The following is a 15688-nucleotide window of genomic DNA, read 5'->3' as shown; positions in this document are numbered from 1 at the left end:
CCTGCCCCAGCGTGGGTCACTGCTATGGGTGCAGTCATCAATCACAGAACATCTCTCAGGCCCAGACTGCTCCAGCCTGGTCCCCCAAGGGGACAAAACTGAAGAGATCTGCCCCCATCCCTCCTACTTCACAGGCAGTGAGCCTGCCTGGAGCTGGCTGACACAGGGTACACCAAACACACGCAGCCCCCTGCGTGGTGCCCACAAACATCACCTCTCCCATGGCCTTAAATTACTTTATTTACATCTCTCTCTATTAAATGGGAAAGGAACAAGCAGCAAGTATAATGTGTGTCCCCCTGGATCAGCTCACACAGGTGCAGCTGTGGTCGCAGAGGGACGCTGCAGAAGGGGGACAAGCGCGCGGGTTGGAAGCCCCGGGTTCATCCCGCTGCCACACGCGGCATCCCCAGCACGGGACTGCAGACTGCACTTCATTTGTTACAGCTCTACAAGTACCCAGAGGCAACAAAAAGCCTGGGGATCGGTGAATTACTTGTGATAGTGGTTGGTGAGGCCCAGCAGGCTGTGGACAGCCACGGCACAACCCACCTCAGGTCAGGAGAGCATCCGGGGGCTGGTTGTTGCCCCGCTATTTACACACGGAAGAGCGTCAGGCGGAGCGGTCACACCCTGAGTCGCTGGGAGGGGGCCGCCCACCCAGCCCAGCGCTGACAGGAGGGCACGCTCACATGCAGGGGATCACTTTGTTTCCACCCACGGCCATGGGAATCAGGAGCTTCCTGTACTCCAGAGGGAAGTTGCGCTCTATCAGCACGTGCAACGGCATCCTGTCTGTCACCAGCCCTTGTCTGGGTTCAAAGAGAGAGCAGAAACAGAGAACAGTTTGCAAAGAGCGGGTCCCCTCACACTCGGGGTCACAGAAAGTCTGTAAAGTTTCCTTGCAGTGACATTTTTGCATTTACTGGCTGAAACGCTGCACTGCTTGTGATGGAAAAGCTACAGGCTCTACCTGCAGGCCAGTTCCCTGGGGATGCACTAGGCCAAGAGCACCAGTTCGCTCACACGTGAGAGCAGAGCAGGAGTTCCCACAGAGCAGCTTCCCACAGCGTTCTGTGCTGACCCTCACCAAAGTGCAAGCTCGTGGCTACTGAGCTCACAATCCGCTCGCCCTCCAGGGACAGGCACAGAATGATGGAACACAACAAACAGCTCACTACCCAGCAGGTACCCATGCCCACTCCAGAGGTGGCTGGTGGTTTCCAACTAGAAAATGTAGTTTTCTAGCTCACCATTTAGCTGAGCAGCCTGATAAAAAAATCATTTCCTGGGCTTGTAGCAAGAACTAAAAGCAGCATTTACTCCTGCTTTCCATGGGGAAATACTGTTCTTATTCATGAACCAGCAACTGCTCCTGAGCAGTGGAGACCTGCACCAATGATGTGAAGTGAGGAGTGAGGAGTTTGTTTCAGGCCTCACATTTTACAAGGACAAATCCCTCAGGGTTTTGGTCCCAGGACAAAGTTCAGCCATCAGATGGGGGAGCTGAGGGGAAGAGCAGCAGCAAAGATGCTCTGAGAACAGTTGGTCTGGGAGGGCAGGGGTCTCCAAGAGGCAGCTGGCAGAGGAACAGAGCTGTAGGACAGGCCAGCCCTGGCCTGCCAGGCTGCAGCCTTCTGGTCCTGCTCCAGCAAGGAGCTGTCACACTTTGAACCCTTGGAGCCAGCTTTTCCAGTAACCTCATCCTTATCCTTACCCTGCTGCTCCTACCGTTCATTTCCTGGCCATAACCACTTTGCCCTCACACACAGCCCCCTCCTCTCCCAGCACACACCCTGGCGCCGAGGCCATCGGAGCAGCACCAAACACTACTAGTGGCTAACAACAACCCTCCCTTTACCTTCTCATGAGGACTTCCAGGTCAGCCATCTCCACTGTCTTCCTCCCTGCATGGCTGCTGTAAGCTTCCAGATCGTTGCACAGCTGCTTGAAGTATTTCTCGACGCTGAAGGAGGACAGAGGAGGGAAGTAAGGTCAGGCTGTGGGGCGTGTAAATCTGCAGCGCCAGTTGTGCTAGAGCAGCGTGCTGTGTGGGTCACACACAGCCTGACAGGGAAAGCTGCAGGAGAAGAACACTCCAGAGCCCCCCACTCACTGGGGGAGCTGAGGAGCTCTGCTAGCCAGAGCAGGCCACCAGCAGTGTGAACCCCAGAAGCTCCCAGAAGGTTGTGTTGGTCACAGGTGCCCCGAGGGCAGCACAAAGCACCCAGTCCTGTCCCCATTCCCATCAGACCTCCCGTGACTCTGCCCAGCCGAACGGGAGGGCTGTCAGCTTGTCAGCAGAGCTCCTGAGAGGGCTGTTCTTTCAGGACACCAAGGCTAAACAGAGTGGGAAGAGGAGTGCTTTGCTGCTGCTTACCATTTCTCAAGGACTTTGACTGAATCTCTGGCCACTGGCATTTTCACATAATGGCTGAATATCGTCTTTATCAAACCGCTGGCAACTGCAGGCTCAGACTTCTTCCTCCGTGACACTCCCAACCTCTTTGGGACTGGCTTGGGCTGCAGCACAGGCCTGGAAGGGAAAATGGGAATTCACTCATCAATCAAAAGGCATACTGGAGAAGTAGAGAATGCCAGGTTGAGACTGAAGGGGTAGGAACTACTTCCGAGCTCTTAATTCTTCCCCCCTTCCCTATTCTTCAGGACCCACAAGGTACAGTTTGCAAACACTCCCCTGGCATTATGACTGGGGAGAGCCAATCTATGGTGAAGGTCTCTGAGCCTGCCAGCAGAACAATCCATCAGCAAACTCTAGTTCTCTCTGATACATAAAGGTGGTTTTCACTCCAGCCCTGCAGCTTCCACTCTCCAGGAACACAGTCTGATGCATCCACAGGCCACCTCTGTCTGCAAACAGCAGAGTCCCGTCTGCAGGGAATGCTCCACAAGTTCTGTCTGCGGAGAAGACTCACCAGAGCTCCTCTCCTGATAGAGCTCCTTCCACAGAACAGAGAGGCACAACTCTTAGACTGTTCCAAACATTTCCCCTGTTGGGGTTTGGTTGGTGTGGTGGAGTTTTGTTTCCTTAAACAAGAGGGTAAGTCCCAAAGCAAGATCCCAGAGCAAATCTGTATCTGTTCAGCTCCACTTCAGCAGAGAATCAAAGGCACCTTCTTCTGTTTTAAACATTTCACTGTGAGTCAACCAATCACCCCACACTTTCCCCAAGCATCATTCACCTTTGTTCCCTGCAGTAAAGGGTGCAAGGATTTGACTTCGTTGTCTTAACAAACTAAAGTCTAGAGTCGTGGGCTGGAACATTCCCCCTGTTCCCCAGGACCTGCTGTTAGGGTTCTGATGAAGCTTTGCTGCATTTCTAGTTAAGAGGGTGACAAATGCTCATTAATCTGGAGAGGACAGGTTCAGCTCTGCCTCTTTACCCAGCACATGGCAATAGCATAGAGCTTTGGGTTCCTCATGTCAATACAAACATGCCATTTCACGTGATCAATCTACCACCACCTCTAAGTCCCTTCTGCAAGGGCCACTGCATCCCAGACTGGAGTCTATGGCTCCAAGTAGAAAAACTCCTAGGAAAAGGGTTTTGGCCTTCCACACAAGAAGAACGTGAAGTGAACAGTCACTGGAGACTCAAAGCATCAGAGCAGCCCTGGCAGAGTACTGACCTTCACCTGACAGAGCTCCATGTTCAACTGCTGAAGCAGCGAGTGAACAGAAGGCTTCACAACTGCTCACTCCCTGCTAGAGCCAACACAGCCCAAGTGACAGGGCTGGGCTCTGCACCCTGCCCCTGGCACTCACACCCCAGACACCTCCAGGCCCCTCTGAAGGCAGCACATACTTACTTGGGCGATGCCGGCTTTGCGGGACGCGGCTCTAACAGCAGTGACTTGTAGGCTGCAGCACGGACAAACGTGGGTGTCTTCATGGAAACCTCTAGAAAGGGGGAGGGGGGAAACACTTGAGTATCTGAACTCTATATTCAGAGTCCCTGCGACAAGCCAGCCAGCTTTCCACACATCTGCTCAGGCTGTGGCTCCACAGCACCCCACACCAACACAGCACTGGCTGCGGTGATCCCACCCACCCCACTGCCTGCTTCCCTCTGGCCAGAGCTTCTGCTGCAGCTCCTCTTCCCAGACAGAGCTTCCAGGCAGCAAGGCAGCTCATGGCCAGCCTGCTAAACGAGAGGGGAATTCTCCTGATTTTACTGCTCTGCTGGTCCCCGTGTTCAGGTGACAAGGGCCAGTCTGAGCAACCCCCATGCTTAGAGCTCTTCATCAACCCCCCTGAGCTAAGGTGAGGTTGTTTCAGTGCCTCACCTCTGCTTTGCTGTGAGCTACCCATGCAGGTTGCTCCAAGCCTAACCTGCATCCTCCAGCTTCACCCCGACACTCTTCCCTTCGCAAGAAGCGAGGGCAGGAGGGAAAACCACGTTAAGAGAACTGGAACTCTGAGCAGCCACCTGTCTCAAGGAGCTGCGGTCACAGAGGGCTCCTTGCCTGCCAGCTTCCCTTGCAAGCTGAGTGCAGCCCAAGAATCCAGCAGGTTTCTCACAGTGTGAGCCTCACAACCCTCCCCAAGAGCTAGCACACCTACCCCGTTACAGAAGATGGGCCCAGCTACAAGTGGCCTCAAGTCCTACTGAGAGTTAGAACTCCCCAACTCAAGGGTCTGGGGTGTCTCAGAAAGCTGGGCTGGGTGAGCTACCAGGCTTCCTCTTGTCAGCCTCTTCTGAGGAGCTACTTCTGTGCACAATGACAGCAGGGAAAAATTTCTCCAACTGCTTTCTGCTACTGCTGCAGGAGTTTTCTTACCTTCACTCTCAGAGTCTTCAGCTTCATCCTCAGTAGGCTTTTCTACCAGATCATTGAATTCTGCCACGATAGCCTGGTCCTCTAGTTCACCCCCTTGTTCAACAGCTTCTTTTAATGGCTTCAAACCAGATTTTTCAGAGGAGGAAAAGGCCTGAGAGCCCCTGCCCAGATTTTCAGCTCTGAAAGCTTCAACAATCTCACGCTCTAGATTTGTAAAACAGGAAAAGTCAGTCACTGAAACAAGTGTCATAGCTAAAATTTCAGAGCAGTCCTGAGAATGAAATCCAGCTTTCTGTTCTTCACAACATTGCCACCTATTATATTCCTCATCTTCAAGGATTAGGATGTCAATACATTAAACTAGATAAGCTAAAGCTCTGATGAATCCTCAACTTTTCCCTCTGCTACACTTAGGTGTGCCGAGGCTGCAGAAGAAAAATAGCACTTGGTAATGTAGAGAAGCCATGAGAACTCAGTGAAATTTTTATCTGAGCTCCATTTAAATTAGTTTCCTTCAGTAAAGACTTTTCTCTCAGAAGAAGTCTCAGCAAAGCCCTCCTGCTGCACACACAGCACAGCAGACCCCCTGGTTCAAGCAGAGTAACTTGGGAGAGCCCGATCTGCCAACACACTCAGGTGGTCTCCATATCTTACCAATTTTTGCCTGATTCTGGAACTTCTGCTAGTAAATTTTAATTAAAGACACCTTCCACAATTAGCTATTTCTAAGCACTATTCCCAATGCAAGTTTGGTTTCTATTTGAGCAAAATGAAGTCTTTCAGCTTAAAAATGCCAAAATTAATTCCATCTTTTGCCAATATTCAGCCCAGATTCCAGAACTCAAAGCATCCTACATTTCTCCCCCAGCACCAATGACAACAACACAGCTTAAGAAGTCTTTGGCATTAGAGATAGCCTTCAGTATTAGAGGCTGTCCTCACCAGCTTCAGGAGAACCTTGGGGTGGTGCAACACTGCCTTCTGCTATCCCTTCTTCTTCTGCAGGGGCCATTTCTGTTTCAACTGTGGCATCCTGTGCCTTGGTTATCTGGGATTCTCCTGTTTTGGTCAGCTGCTTCTCCAAATGCTCAGAGTGTCCAGCACTTGCATGATGCTCTGCAGATAAAACAGGACATTTTATCATCAATCTTACCTAGAGAAACCCCCAACCAACACCAGCATGCAGGGTAACTCAAGATAAGTAAACTCCCAACCAGCATAAGCTATAAACAAGGGAAGCAGATGCTGTTCCTTTCCAAAATTTTACAGCTCAGAAATGCACAACTTCTCCTGTGTTTGCTCCACAGCCACTCAGTCAGGGTGCTGGTGAGATCCCAGCGAAGGGATTTCACTTCTCAGCAGGCAGAGCTCTGCCAGTCTGCCACCTCTACAGCTATTCTCACTTTGGGTGATCCTGTGAAATCTGATTTCTTTCTCCTGTAAGTCTAACAACACAGCGAGTTTGGGCTCAGATTCTCCTGCCCATTGCCTCAGGTTTCCTGAATAAGAAATTTTGGAAGAGCTAGATTGCACTACCAAGAGGAGAGCACCTGGCAGGGCTCTGAACCCTGCAGAGACACTTCTTGCAGGCAGGATAAAGGGGAATAAACGGACACTTGATGTGCATGTCTTTAAAACCTCCAGCTACTGAAGTAGCTATCTGAGGAGTACTTAAACACTCCTTTTCCTTGCATACCCGACAGCACCAGTCTCACTAAGGGGAACACTGGGCTCCCTACACCCCCGCAGGGCACAGTCCGGCTCGAAGGGAAAGGAAGTACCACAGAGCGTCACACTAGCACTGCCCGAGGCGGCACCCGCGGATCTCCGGCGCTACCGGCTCCCTGCTGGGACACGGCAGCTTCGCAGTGAGTACCAGATGCTGCCGATAGGGGCAGGCATCGCTTGGACCCGCTTCTTCCCCCGCTGCTGGCAGCAACCCCTCCTGTAGCTGGGTATAATCCTCCGGAGCCAGTTGCTCCTCTCAAGCCTCTGCACTGGCAGGTCAGGGGGCTGTTTGTTCCCATTTGTTGGCTGAAGCCCCCCTGCAGCTCAAGGCTTTGCTTTTTAAACTTCTCCTACTTCACTCTCACACCACTTGCCTTTTTTCCAGGCTGAGCAGTCCTTATCTTTAGTCATTCAGTGTACAGAAACTGCTCCATATACTGGATTATCGTTCATGGGAAAGCTTAAGTTTTAGCAGGGGCAAGCAACTCCTCATGAGCACTGCAAGAATTCAGCTTAAAGTTCCAGGAACAAAACTGTTGGTGCTGCAGCCAGTCCAGTTTCCACACTGCCACAAGGTAACTCCTCCAAAGCTTCAGACATGTCATTAAGCCTCAGGAAAGCCTCACAGCACAGGGCTTCTCTCATTTCTAGCCACTGCAGAAGGAGCAGTGGGGAGGGCTGTAAAGGGATCCTAAACTGGGAAAATTCAATTCAACAAGTCAGGGGAATTTGTGTCCACAGATACCCAAAGCTTTATGTCAGGACTAGGTAACACCCACTGCCCCCAGTGTCTGTGCAGTTTTCAGCATCTGATTCCAAGGCAACAGGGTTTCTGAGCAAACTGGGAAGGTGCTTGGGAAAGCCAGCGACCTGTGGGATTGGCTCTCCTGGGAAACAAGGAGGTATTAAGGCCCAACCTGCTACTGACACTCTTTGTTACTTAAGGGTGGGCAATCTTCAAACCCTAACCTTGAGAGAGAAAGATGCTGGGTGTACTGGAGAAAGGTAACAGCCAGCATGGTTTAAATGAGTAAAGTATTACAATGTACACACAAAGAATGGGCAGCTGGGCCTATTCCTGGCCCAGAGGGAGCTATTCATGTCTCCTTCAGGAAGACAGGCAGTGCTACAACCCACCAAACAGGAGAATTCCTCCCATTTGCAGTCACAGTGAATACAGGGAATGCTGACAAGAGAGCACATGAACCAGTCACAGCCTATTTTTAGCAAGCTCGTCTGGAAACACTCACAGTGCCCCTGACGTGACTGGAATTAAATCATCTCCAGCATCTACTGCACAATGGAGTCTGACTTCACCCTGCAAGTCACCTGAAAACCTCTTGGTTTTAATTAAAGAACTCCAGCCCCTTGCAACACTGGAAGCAAAAATCTCTTCCTGTTCCACTTCCTTCACTGCATTAGCCATCTCTTCTTCTGTACTGCTTACATCTAGGTCTTCAATTCTATGGGAGACAACTTCTCAAAGACATGCTGAAAGATCTCTGAGGCTTTAGAGTAACTGGGGATCCCACATTTCCTTCGACTTCTGGATGACAAAGAGGAGCTCCATCTATCAACAGCTAGAAATTGAGAGCATTAACGTGCCCTCAGTTTCTTTTTAAACTTTCTTTTCCCTTTCCTGGTAAGTAAAGAAACCAACCAAGCAGAGAGGGGGATACACATAAGGAAATGCAAGTGTTTTGGGTTGTCTCTTAGGAACCAATTGGGAAAGTTCTTGCAACTATTTTGTAATTCACACTGAGGAGCACCATCTCCACCAGCCACCTCTGGTGAAACAGCAGAGCTGTGCAAGCTTAATTTCTGAACAGAAGCACACACTTATTCACTGTAAGGGTTACAGAGCACTGGAACAGGCTACCCACTTTGCAGTCTCATTTCTTGGAGGCACATAAGAACTGCCTGGACACAGCAGCCCTGCTCGAGCAGGGGGGCTGGAGATGACGACCTCCAGAGGTGCCTTCCTACCTCACTCTGTGATTTTAGATACCTACTAAGCCCCCAGTTCTAAGCCACAGTACTCACCACCAACCACCACCTCTTCAGTAACAGAAAGCTGCTCCATAGGGGTACACTGCTGGGAATGATCTTGCTCATCTGCTTGTTCTTTCCTGGGTGCTCTTGGAGATGCACAAGTCATTCTGTCAGCATGCTCACGATCATGATCCTCAGAGTAACTCCGGGTCCTTCTCTTATTTGAGCCCACACTGGATGGGCTCAAATAAGAGGGGCCCACCAGCCCTGCTTCCTCTGGAGCTGCATTAGAAATCTTGCTTCTCTGTGCTGAGGGCTTTGAATCCAATAGCTGTGGTTCAAGAGCAGAGGGCTTGTTTTGGCTCTGTTCACCCAACTGAGGCTGCACAAAGAGCTCCGTGTTGTTCAGCATGATTTCCATGTCGCTCATCTGCAGGGCTGTTTGAATCCCAGATGCTGTCTGTGAGTCCACAAGATAGTCCTGCACTGTTCAGATAAAGTTTTAAAGCTGGTTTTATAAGAAAAACTGCTCAAGATCGTAAGGACACACTTTTCTTACCAAGCTGCATCACTCAAAATTTAAGTCATTCCACCAAATTTTATTCACCCTCTGCAGATCAAACTTCACCACCCCCAACTTTCCGCCCCAAACCATCTCCCTACAGCTACTGAACATGATCCCAAACAGGATACGACTCCTGTGGCATAAATCACATGTGGGTGGAGCACACATTGCAGTGCACAGAATCAAAGCACATGCAGATGCCTCATTCTAATCTCATCTCCCCAACTGCACTGGGTTTCTGAGAATGTTCCTTTAAACCCTAAGATACAGACCAGGCTTCAGCAACTGCTTCTGAACATCACCTTATATAAGGCCCTCCCTCCCAGAAGAGAAGTAACACCACAAAGCAAACCTTTCCTCTTCAGCATGTTCTGTTCCACTCCACCTTCAAAAGCTTCCATGTCAACAGCTCTGCGATTTTTCGGCCGCCGGAGTAAGCCTCTCTTCTGAACAGTGTCTGGTGCAACCAAGGGACCAAGGGACATGCGAAGAGAGCTGCAAAGAGAGGGGGGATTAATTAACATTCCTGACTTGCACACTCCTGTTTTACCCCCAGATTACACACCTGGCACAGATCCCTTCGCTTGGGGGCACTTCCCAAAAGCCATGCCAGTCTGCTTTAAACAGAGAGTTGAATTTCACGGCGTCGCCTCACATGTATCACTGAGATCGGGACACGGAGTGATTTACAGCCTCCCACCTTGAGGGGGCTACAACTATAATCTAAGAAAAGGCTCAGGACTTTTAAATAAGAAAAAAAAAAGGGAAAACAAGTATTTGAGAGTCAAGATGCCCTCTAGATGACAGCAGGATAATTGGATGACTTCAGGAGGAGTCTAAGCAGCTGCTTAGCATGAGCATTCACAGCCAAGTATGGCTACCAACACGCTGCAACTCTTTTGAGATGGGAGCTGAGATTCCCCCTTGTCTCATCACCTGTCACTTGGGTGAAGAGACCAACCCCCACCTCTCTACAACCTCCTTTCATGTAGTTGTAGGCAGCGATAAGGTCTCCCCTGAGCCTCCTCTTCTCCAGGCTGAACACCCCCAGGTCTCTCAGCCACTCCTGCCACGTACCCATATTGCTCTTCCCAGCTACAGAGGTGATGAACCCACCCAATTAAAGAGGCTTTAGTTTAAACTCACCTAGTCAAAACAGTGCTGTCCAAGGTTGACTGAGCTAGAAAAAAGAATCATGACACATCAGTTGAGCAGTTACACTACCTGAGAAATAGCCTTCTACACAAAGGTCTGGAGGAACACCCCATCGACTCCTCCTCCTTCTAGAGTCAGGAGAATCGAGCATGAGAGCTCTAACAAGCAACTTCTGAAAGGGTGCAAGAAGGTTATTTCAAAGTTAATTTAATACAGCACATGCCCTCATGCTCAATATTCTTCTTGCCACATTAACAGCAAGATGCCAGGACGGGGTCTCAGTCACTAAAAAGACTGCATTTTCTCAAGGAAGCAGTCTGTAACCTAACTGATGTAACTGCAACACAATTATGCAGCTTGTTGTGTTTTCAAGCTTCTGGAACTGAGGGGAAAACAGGGATTGCTTCTGTTGGAGACACTTCAGAACTCAAAGAGCACCAAGTTGGAAAAAAAAAGAGTCAAAAATCAAATACAGCCATGGCAAAGCCTGCAACTTGGCTCAAAAAGGCTCGCTTCTGATTTGATGGGAAGGACTTTCACCTTCTCTGCAGAAGATACTGCAGTTCTGAGTCCAGACACACAACTGCCCAGCTGAGAAGTTACCAAGAACTAAACTGCAGCTGATGAAAATGAGTTGACAGCAAATGCAGTGCTGAAGGAGGTCACTTTTGCCCACGGCCTCACCTTGGTTCTGGGGAAGTCGTTTATCTGCTGCTCTCTCAAATTCAGAAATGCTGACTTTCTTTCTCCTCTTATTCATATGGAACATGGCGATGGATGTGTGCTCAGGAACAAGGTCTGGCAGCTGCATTTCCACCCTAGCAATACAAATCAAGCCTTTAACAAAGGACAGCAGTGTCAATTAACTACCCCAGAAGGCTCCCTGTAATGTCACTGAACAGCAAGTGACAATTATTCGTCCTTGCTACAGCAGAAGTAAGGAACTAAACAGTGATCAGCTCACCCAATGCAGGAACATGCTGCTCCCTCCTACTAAATCAAAGTAAATTTCATGAAGAGAATCAAAACTTGAGTGGACATGTGAAACAAGTAAGGTCAGGCTAGAGGGAGAGCCTGGACTTCCAACAAGCTCCACAGCACTCTCCTCCCAACAGCACACAGGAGCAATCAGGTCTGTCAACAGTTCCAGTGCAGATGAGAAAGCTGTCACCACAGTGACATTAGGTATCCCACTGGCACATGGAATGGACAGGCAAGAACCCCACCAGGCACTGCACCATGAGCAGAAGGTTTCTGGGGTGTTTCCCCTCTTCATGGAGAAATCCCAGAACCCCACTCACAAGGGTCCCAGGCAGGCAGCGACTGCTGCCAGCGCCGCACACCACGGCCACGGACCTCGAGCAGTGTCCCTCCCACAGCTGAGACCCCACACTCAGCAGTGTAGGGTTTGCTATCCTTTAGCTCCAGCATCGCAGGAAGGGTGAGGTGGTCTTTTTATGGGTCTTTTCCCCTTACAAAACACACTTCCTACTACTTCAGAAACGTGGCTAAGTTTCCCTTATTCCAAACATAACGTAAGCCTACAGATTGAGATTCACTGGCTTGTTAGGTGGAACTGTGGTGGTTTGGCCCTGGCTGGAGGCCAGACACCCACCAAAGCTGCTCTATCACTGACCTTCTCAGCTGCACAGAGGAGAAAATACATATTGAGAGGCTCAGGTCAGGGAGAGATCATTCCCCAACCAGCATCATGGGCAGAACAGACTCAGCACAGAATAATGGAAGGAAACTCTCTAATTGATGGCCCTGCCCTGCACCCCCAGTGATACCAGAGTCAGGTGATGAGAAGGGTGGCCAGATCTTAAAGCAGCTCCCCCCACCCCTCCCTTCTTAGCAGACTGCACTTTATCCATGATTTCACTCCCTCATTGTGGCACAGGGAGGGGCAGGGACTGGGGGAATGGGGGCTTCAAGTGGGGTGACAAGGCTGGCTGAAGCAAACTCAGGCCCAAACCAAAACCCAAAGTACTTACGTGCTGGATATCCTCTTTGATGGGAGCTCTGACAAAGCCTCTTCTGTTGCCTCATGGTTGGATATCCGAGGTGCTAGAGGTGAAACTTGAGGTTCTGCCAACAAAACCAAATATTACTTTCCAAATTCCACCCAGCAAGAGTGCCAAAATGCAGCAGTGTTATAGCTACTCTATAAAATAAAGACCCAGGGAAAGCTATTGGGGTGAAAACTCCTGGCACACAGAGTGACAAACGGCAGCACAGAGGTTCCCCATGCTGCAGCTGAAGGTTGCAATGATTTGCATGTGATCCTACAGCTAAAGGAAGCAAGATGGTTGCATGCTTGTTCATGGGGATGAGTGAAGACCTGGTCTCTGACAAACAGCTGTGTCGTGTGACCTCATCCAGCTGCCACTGGTTTGCATAAACCAGTCACCTGCTGGTCTGGATTTCTGCTCCACGCAGCAGGGTAAGAACAACGAGGTACCAAACAACACTTCCTACTCTCAGCACCAGAACAGCGTCCGGGTACTTACGGGTCTGGATGATCCTCCTGAGCATCAGCCGCGGCGTGTCACTGCTGAGCTCGGGGAACCCCGCTGGCCGCTGCTTCGCCGAGCTGCTCCTGCGAGAGCGCCTGGCCTTCCCCGGACCCGCCATGCCCTGCAGGCACCAGGCAGAGGCAGGCAGAGCCGTTACCGGCGCTCACCGGCCCTCTCCGCAGGAAGATACCAGCCAGCGACCGCAAAACGCTCCCCGAGCCCCGCGACGGCGCCGAGGCGGCTGGATGCCCATCCCCGGCTGAAACCCGGGCCCAGGGCCGCGTCACCGAGGGGGGCCCGGCTCCCCCCGCGGGCAGACCACCCCCAGGGAGGCCGGAGCACGGCCCTGGCCCCCCGCAGCCCCCGCCCAAACCCAGCCACCCGCGGAAACGCGAGGAAAGCGCGGCGGGGCCGCAAGGCCGGCTCGGCCCCGGCCACCCGGCGGGCGCGGGGCTCGGGGGGTCCCGCCCGCGTCTCCTCAGCGCCCTTCGCGCCCGGGCCTCGCCCGCCCCCTCCGAGCACCCCGCGCACCCCGCGGCCGGCCCAACGCACCCCCTGCGCCTCCTTCGCCGCCGCCCGCGCCAGGTACCGGCCGCTGCGGCTCAGGCTGCCGCGGGCCGGGGGGCGCCTTTCGGCCATGGCCGGGGAGCGGCCGCGGCGTCTCCCGCCCAACCGGCTCTCGCGAGACCGCGGCGCCTCACGGGAAGGGCGGGGCCCCGCCGCGGCACCCCCCGGGAGCTGTAGTCGGCAGGGGCGGGGGCGCAGCGCAGTGTGGGGCGGGTAGTTCCGGCCGCGGCGCCGCCGCCGCGGTGCATTGTGGTCCGCGTAGTTCCGGTGCGGCCGCGGCGGGCGGCGTTGGCGGGCGGCGAGAGGCCGCGGTTGGCCTTGTGGGAGCTGTAGTTCAGCGGGGGCCCCCCTCGCCCGCTCTCCCCGCCGCCGGGGCCGCCCAGGGGTGCTCCCCGCTTCCCCCGGGAGGCAGCCCCGCCATGCCGGGCTTCACCTGCTGCGTGCCGGGCTGCTACAACAACTCGCACCGCGACAAGGCGCTGCACTTCTACACCTTCCCCAAGGACGAGGAGCTGCGGCGCCTCTGGCTGAAGAACGTCTCCCGGGCGGGAGTCAGCGGCTGCTTCAGCACCTTCCAGCCCACCACGGGCCACCGGGTCTGCAGCGAGCACTTCCAGGGCGGCCGCAAGTCCTACCTGGTGCGGGTCCCCACCATCTTCCCGCTGCGCGGCGTCAACGAGCGCAAGGCGCAGCGAGCGGCCCGCCGCCCCCGCCCCGCCGCCGCCGCTGCTGCCGCCGCCTCCGCCGCCGCTCAGGGCTCCGGTGCAGCCGCCGCCGCCGCCGCAGAGGCCCCGGCAGGGGGCGCGGCCGAGGACGTGAAGCCCATCGACCTGACGGTACAGGTGGAGCTGGGGGCCGGGGCGACCGCTGGGCCCGGGCCCGGGAGGCTGCCGGCGGCGGCGGTGGTGGGGGAGGAGGGCCCGGTGGAGGGCGGCCCGCCGGACCACTCGTACTCGTTGTCGTCGGGCACCACGTCGGAGGAGCTGCTGAGGAAGCTGAACGAGCAGCGTGACATCATCGCGCTGCTGGAGGTGAAGATGAAGGAGATGAAGGGCAGCATCCGCCGCCTGCGCCTGGCCGAGGCCCAGCTCCGTGAGGAGATCCGCGAGAAGGACCGCCTGCTCCACGCCGCCAGCGCCGGGACCCGCAAGCGCCATGGCCTCTGAGGGCCCCCGCGGCCCAGCACGGGGGGATACCCGACACGGCAGTGGGGCTCGCCACCCTGGAGCCTCTGCCACCCTTGGGTGAGGTGCCTGGACAGAGCGGAGACACGGGATGGGCTGTAGCCCCACAGCCCCCCCCCCCGGCTCTCGCTGCCTGGTCCCTCCTGCCCCCAGCAGGGCAACCCCGCGCCGTCAGATTCCCCTGGGGTGGCCGCTGTCAGCTCCGTGCCCAACCCCGTTCCCGATCCGACATTACCCCCGAGCTAGCACTGCGGGCTCCTGCCAGCATCCCGGCTGTGCTGGGCCCATCAGCACCCTCTCTGCGCCGGCAGCGGCGGGAAGCGCTTCTTCTCCTGCCGATGGGACCCGTGTCACCACTAAGTGGACCTGGGGTATCATTTTCCGGCAAATAAACTCGCTGTGTGTGAAGTGAGGTAGCAGCAACACTACCCCCTGGAGAAGGTGTGTCTGAAAGCGTGGTTGGCACTGTGCCCTTCATAGGAGCGAACGACGATGTCGTGTTTGGCCTCGCCTAGCAGAGGCACGGGGAAAGCTTTAGAAACCCTCTCAGGGTGATGTGTTCCTTCAGTAAATTACTGATGCCATAAAAGACTACTGTTTCTAGTAGAATCCCCACATTAAGAGAGTGCTCTTGTACTATGTAGCTTTTGCTTTTTCTGCAATACATACGTATTTGTTACAGACGTCTCGATGCTCTCAACACTAGTAAGGATTGCGGTCTGGCACAAAGAACCTGGCAGCATTTGACAGCTGCAGTTTATCTCATTGGCTTAAGAACTCCCTCTAATGAAGCAGAGGCTTTGCAACACGTCGGATTTTAAATCTGTGGCTTTCGTTCAGTGAAACAGGCTGCAACAGAAGCAAAGCCAGTTTCATCTGCAGCGGTTGTCTGATCCTGAACTAGTTGGCATGACTAATAACCTGTACATTAGGCAAGACCTTCCTGAAATGTGCTTGCGTGTTCTAAACCAAGATTTAAAGAGTATTGTAACAAATCTACGTGGAATGAGTGTGTCGTCTCTGTTCCTAGCCAGCATTTTAGCCCCCTCGCTTTCCGTGACAGGAAACCAAGTCCACGTTGGCTAGAAAGATGCAGTGAGGGTAGCCAGGCTGCCAATCCAGCCTGGATCCGTACCTCTGGGTTAGCTCGTGGAACAGATACCTCAGCGCCTTGGAGGA

General features: G+C 53.4%; 2 protein-coding genes across 2 annotated transcripts; one reads left to right on the top strand and one right to left on the bottom strand.

Annotated features, from left to right (window-relative positions):
• Nucleotides 1-222: 222 nt before the first annotated feature.
• On the bottom strand, nt 223-13412 carry CENPT (centromere protein T). Its single transcript, XM_084270275.1, has 13 exons — nt 13311-13412; nt 12753-12879; nt 12237-12330; nt 10927-11060; nt 10234-10267; nt 9440-9582; nt 8574-9008; nt 5745-5918; nt 4803-5006; nt 3831-3921; nt 2381-2536; nt 1862-1966; nt 223-812 (listed from the first exon to the last, which is right to left on the bottom strand). The coding sequence occupies exons 1-13, from the start codon at nt 13395-13397 to the stop codon at nt 689-691; spliced, it is 1908 nt and encodes a 635-aa protein (XP_084126401.1). The 5' UTR covers nt 13398-13412; the 3' UTR covers nt 223-688.
• Nucleotides 13413-13744: 332 nt separating this feature from the next.
• Nucleotides 13745-15285, top strand: THAP11 (THAP domain containing 11; the record flags this gene model as incomplete). Its single annotated transcript, XM_084270277.1, has 1 exon — nt 13745-15285. The coding sequence occupies one exon, from the start codon at nt 13745-13747 to the stop codon at nt 14489-14491; it is 747 nt and encodes a 248-aa protein (XP_084126403.1). The 3' UTR covers nt 14492-15285.
• Between the last annotated feature and the right edge of the window lie 403 nt (nt 15286-15688).

Source organism: Gallinula chloropus, assembly GCF_964237585.1.
Source record: "Gallinula chloropus genome assembly, chromosome: 13".
Taxonomy (NCBI): domain Eukaryota; kingdom Metazoa; phylum Chordata; class Aves; order Gruiformes; family Rallidae; genus Gallinula; species Gallinula chloropus.
The sequence above is the reverse complement of the archived record's forward strand: the minus strand, read 5'-3'. Positions and strand labels throughout refer to the sequence as shown.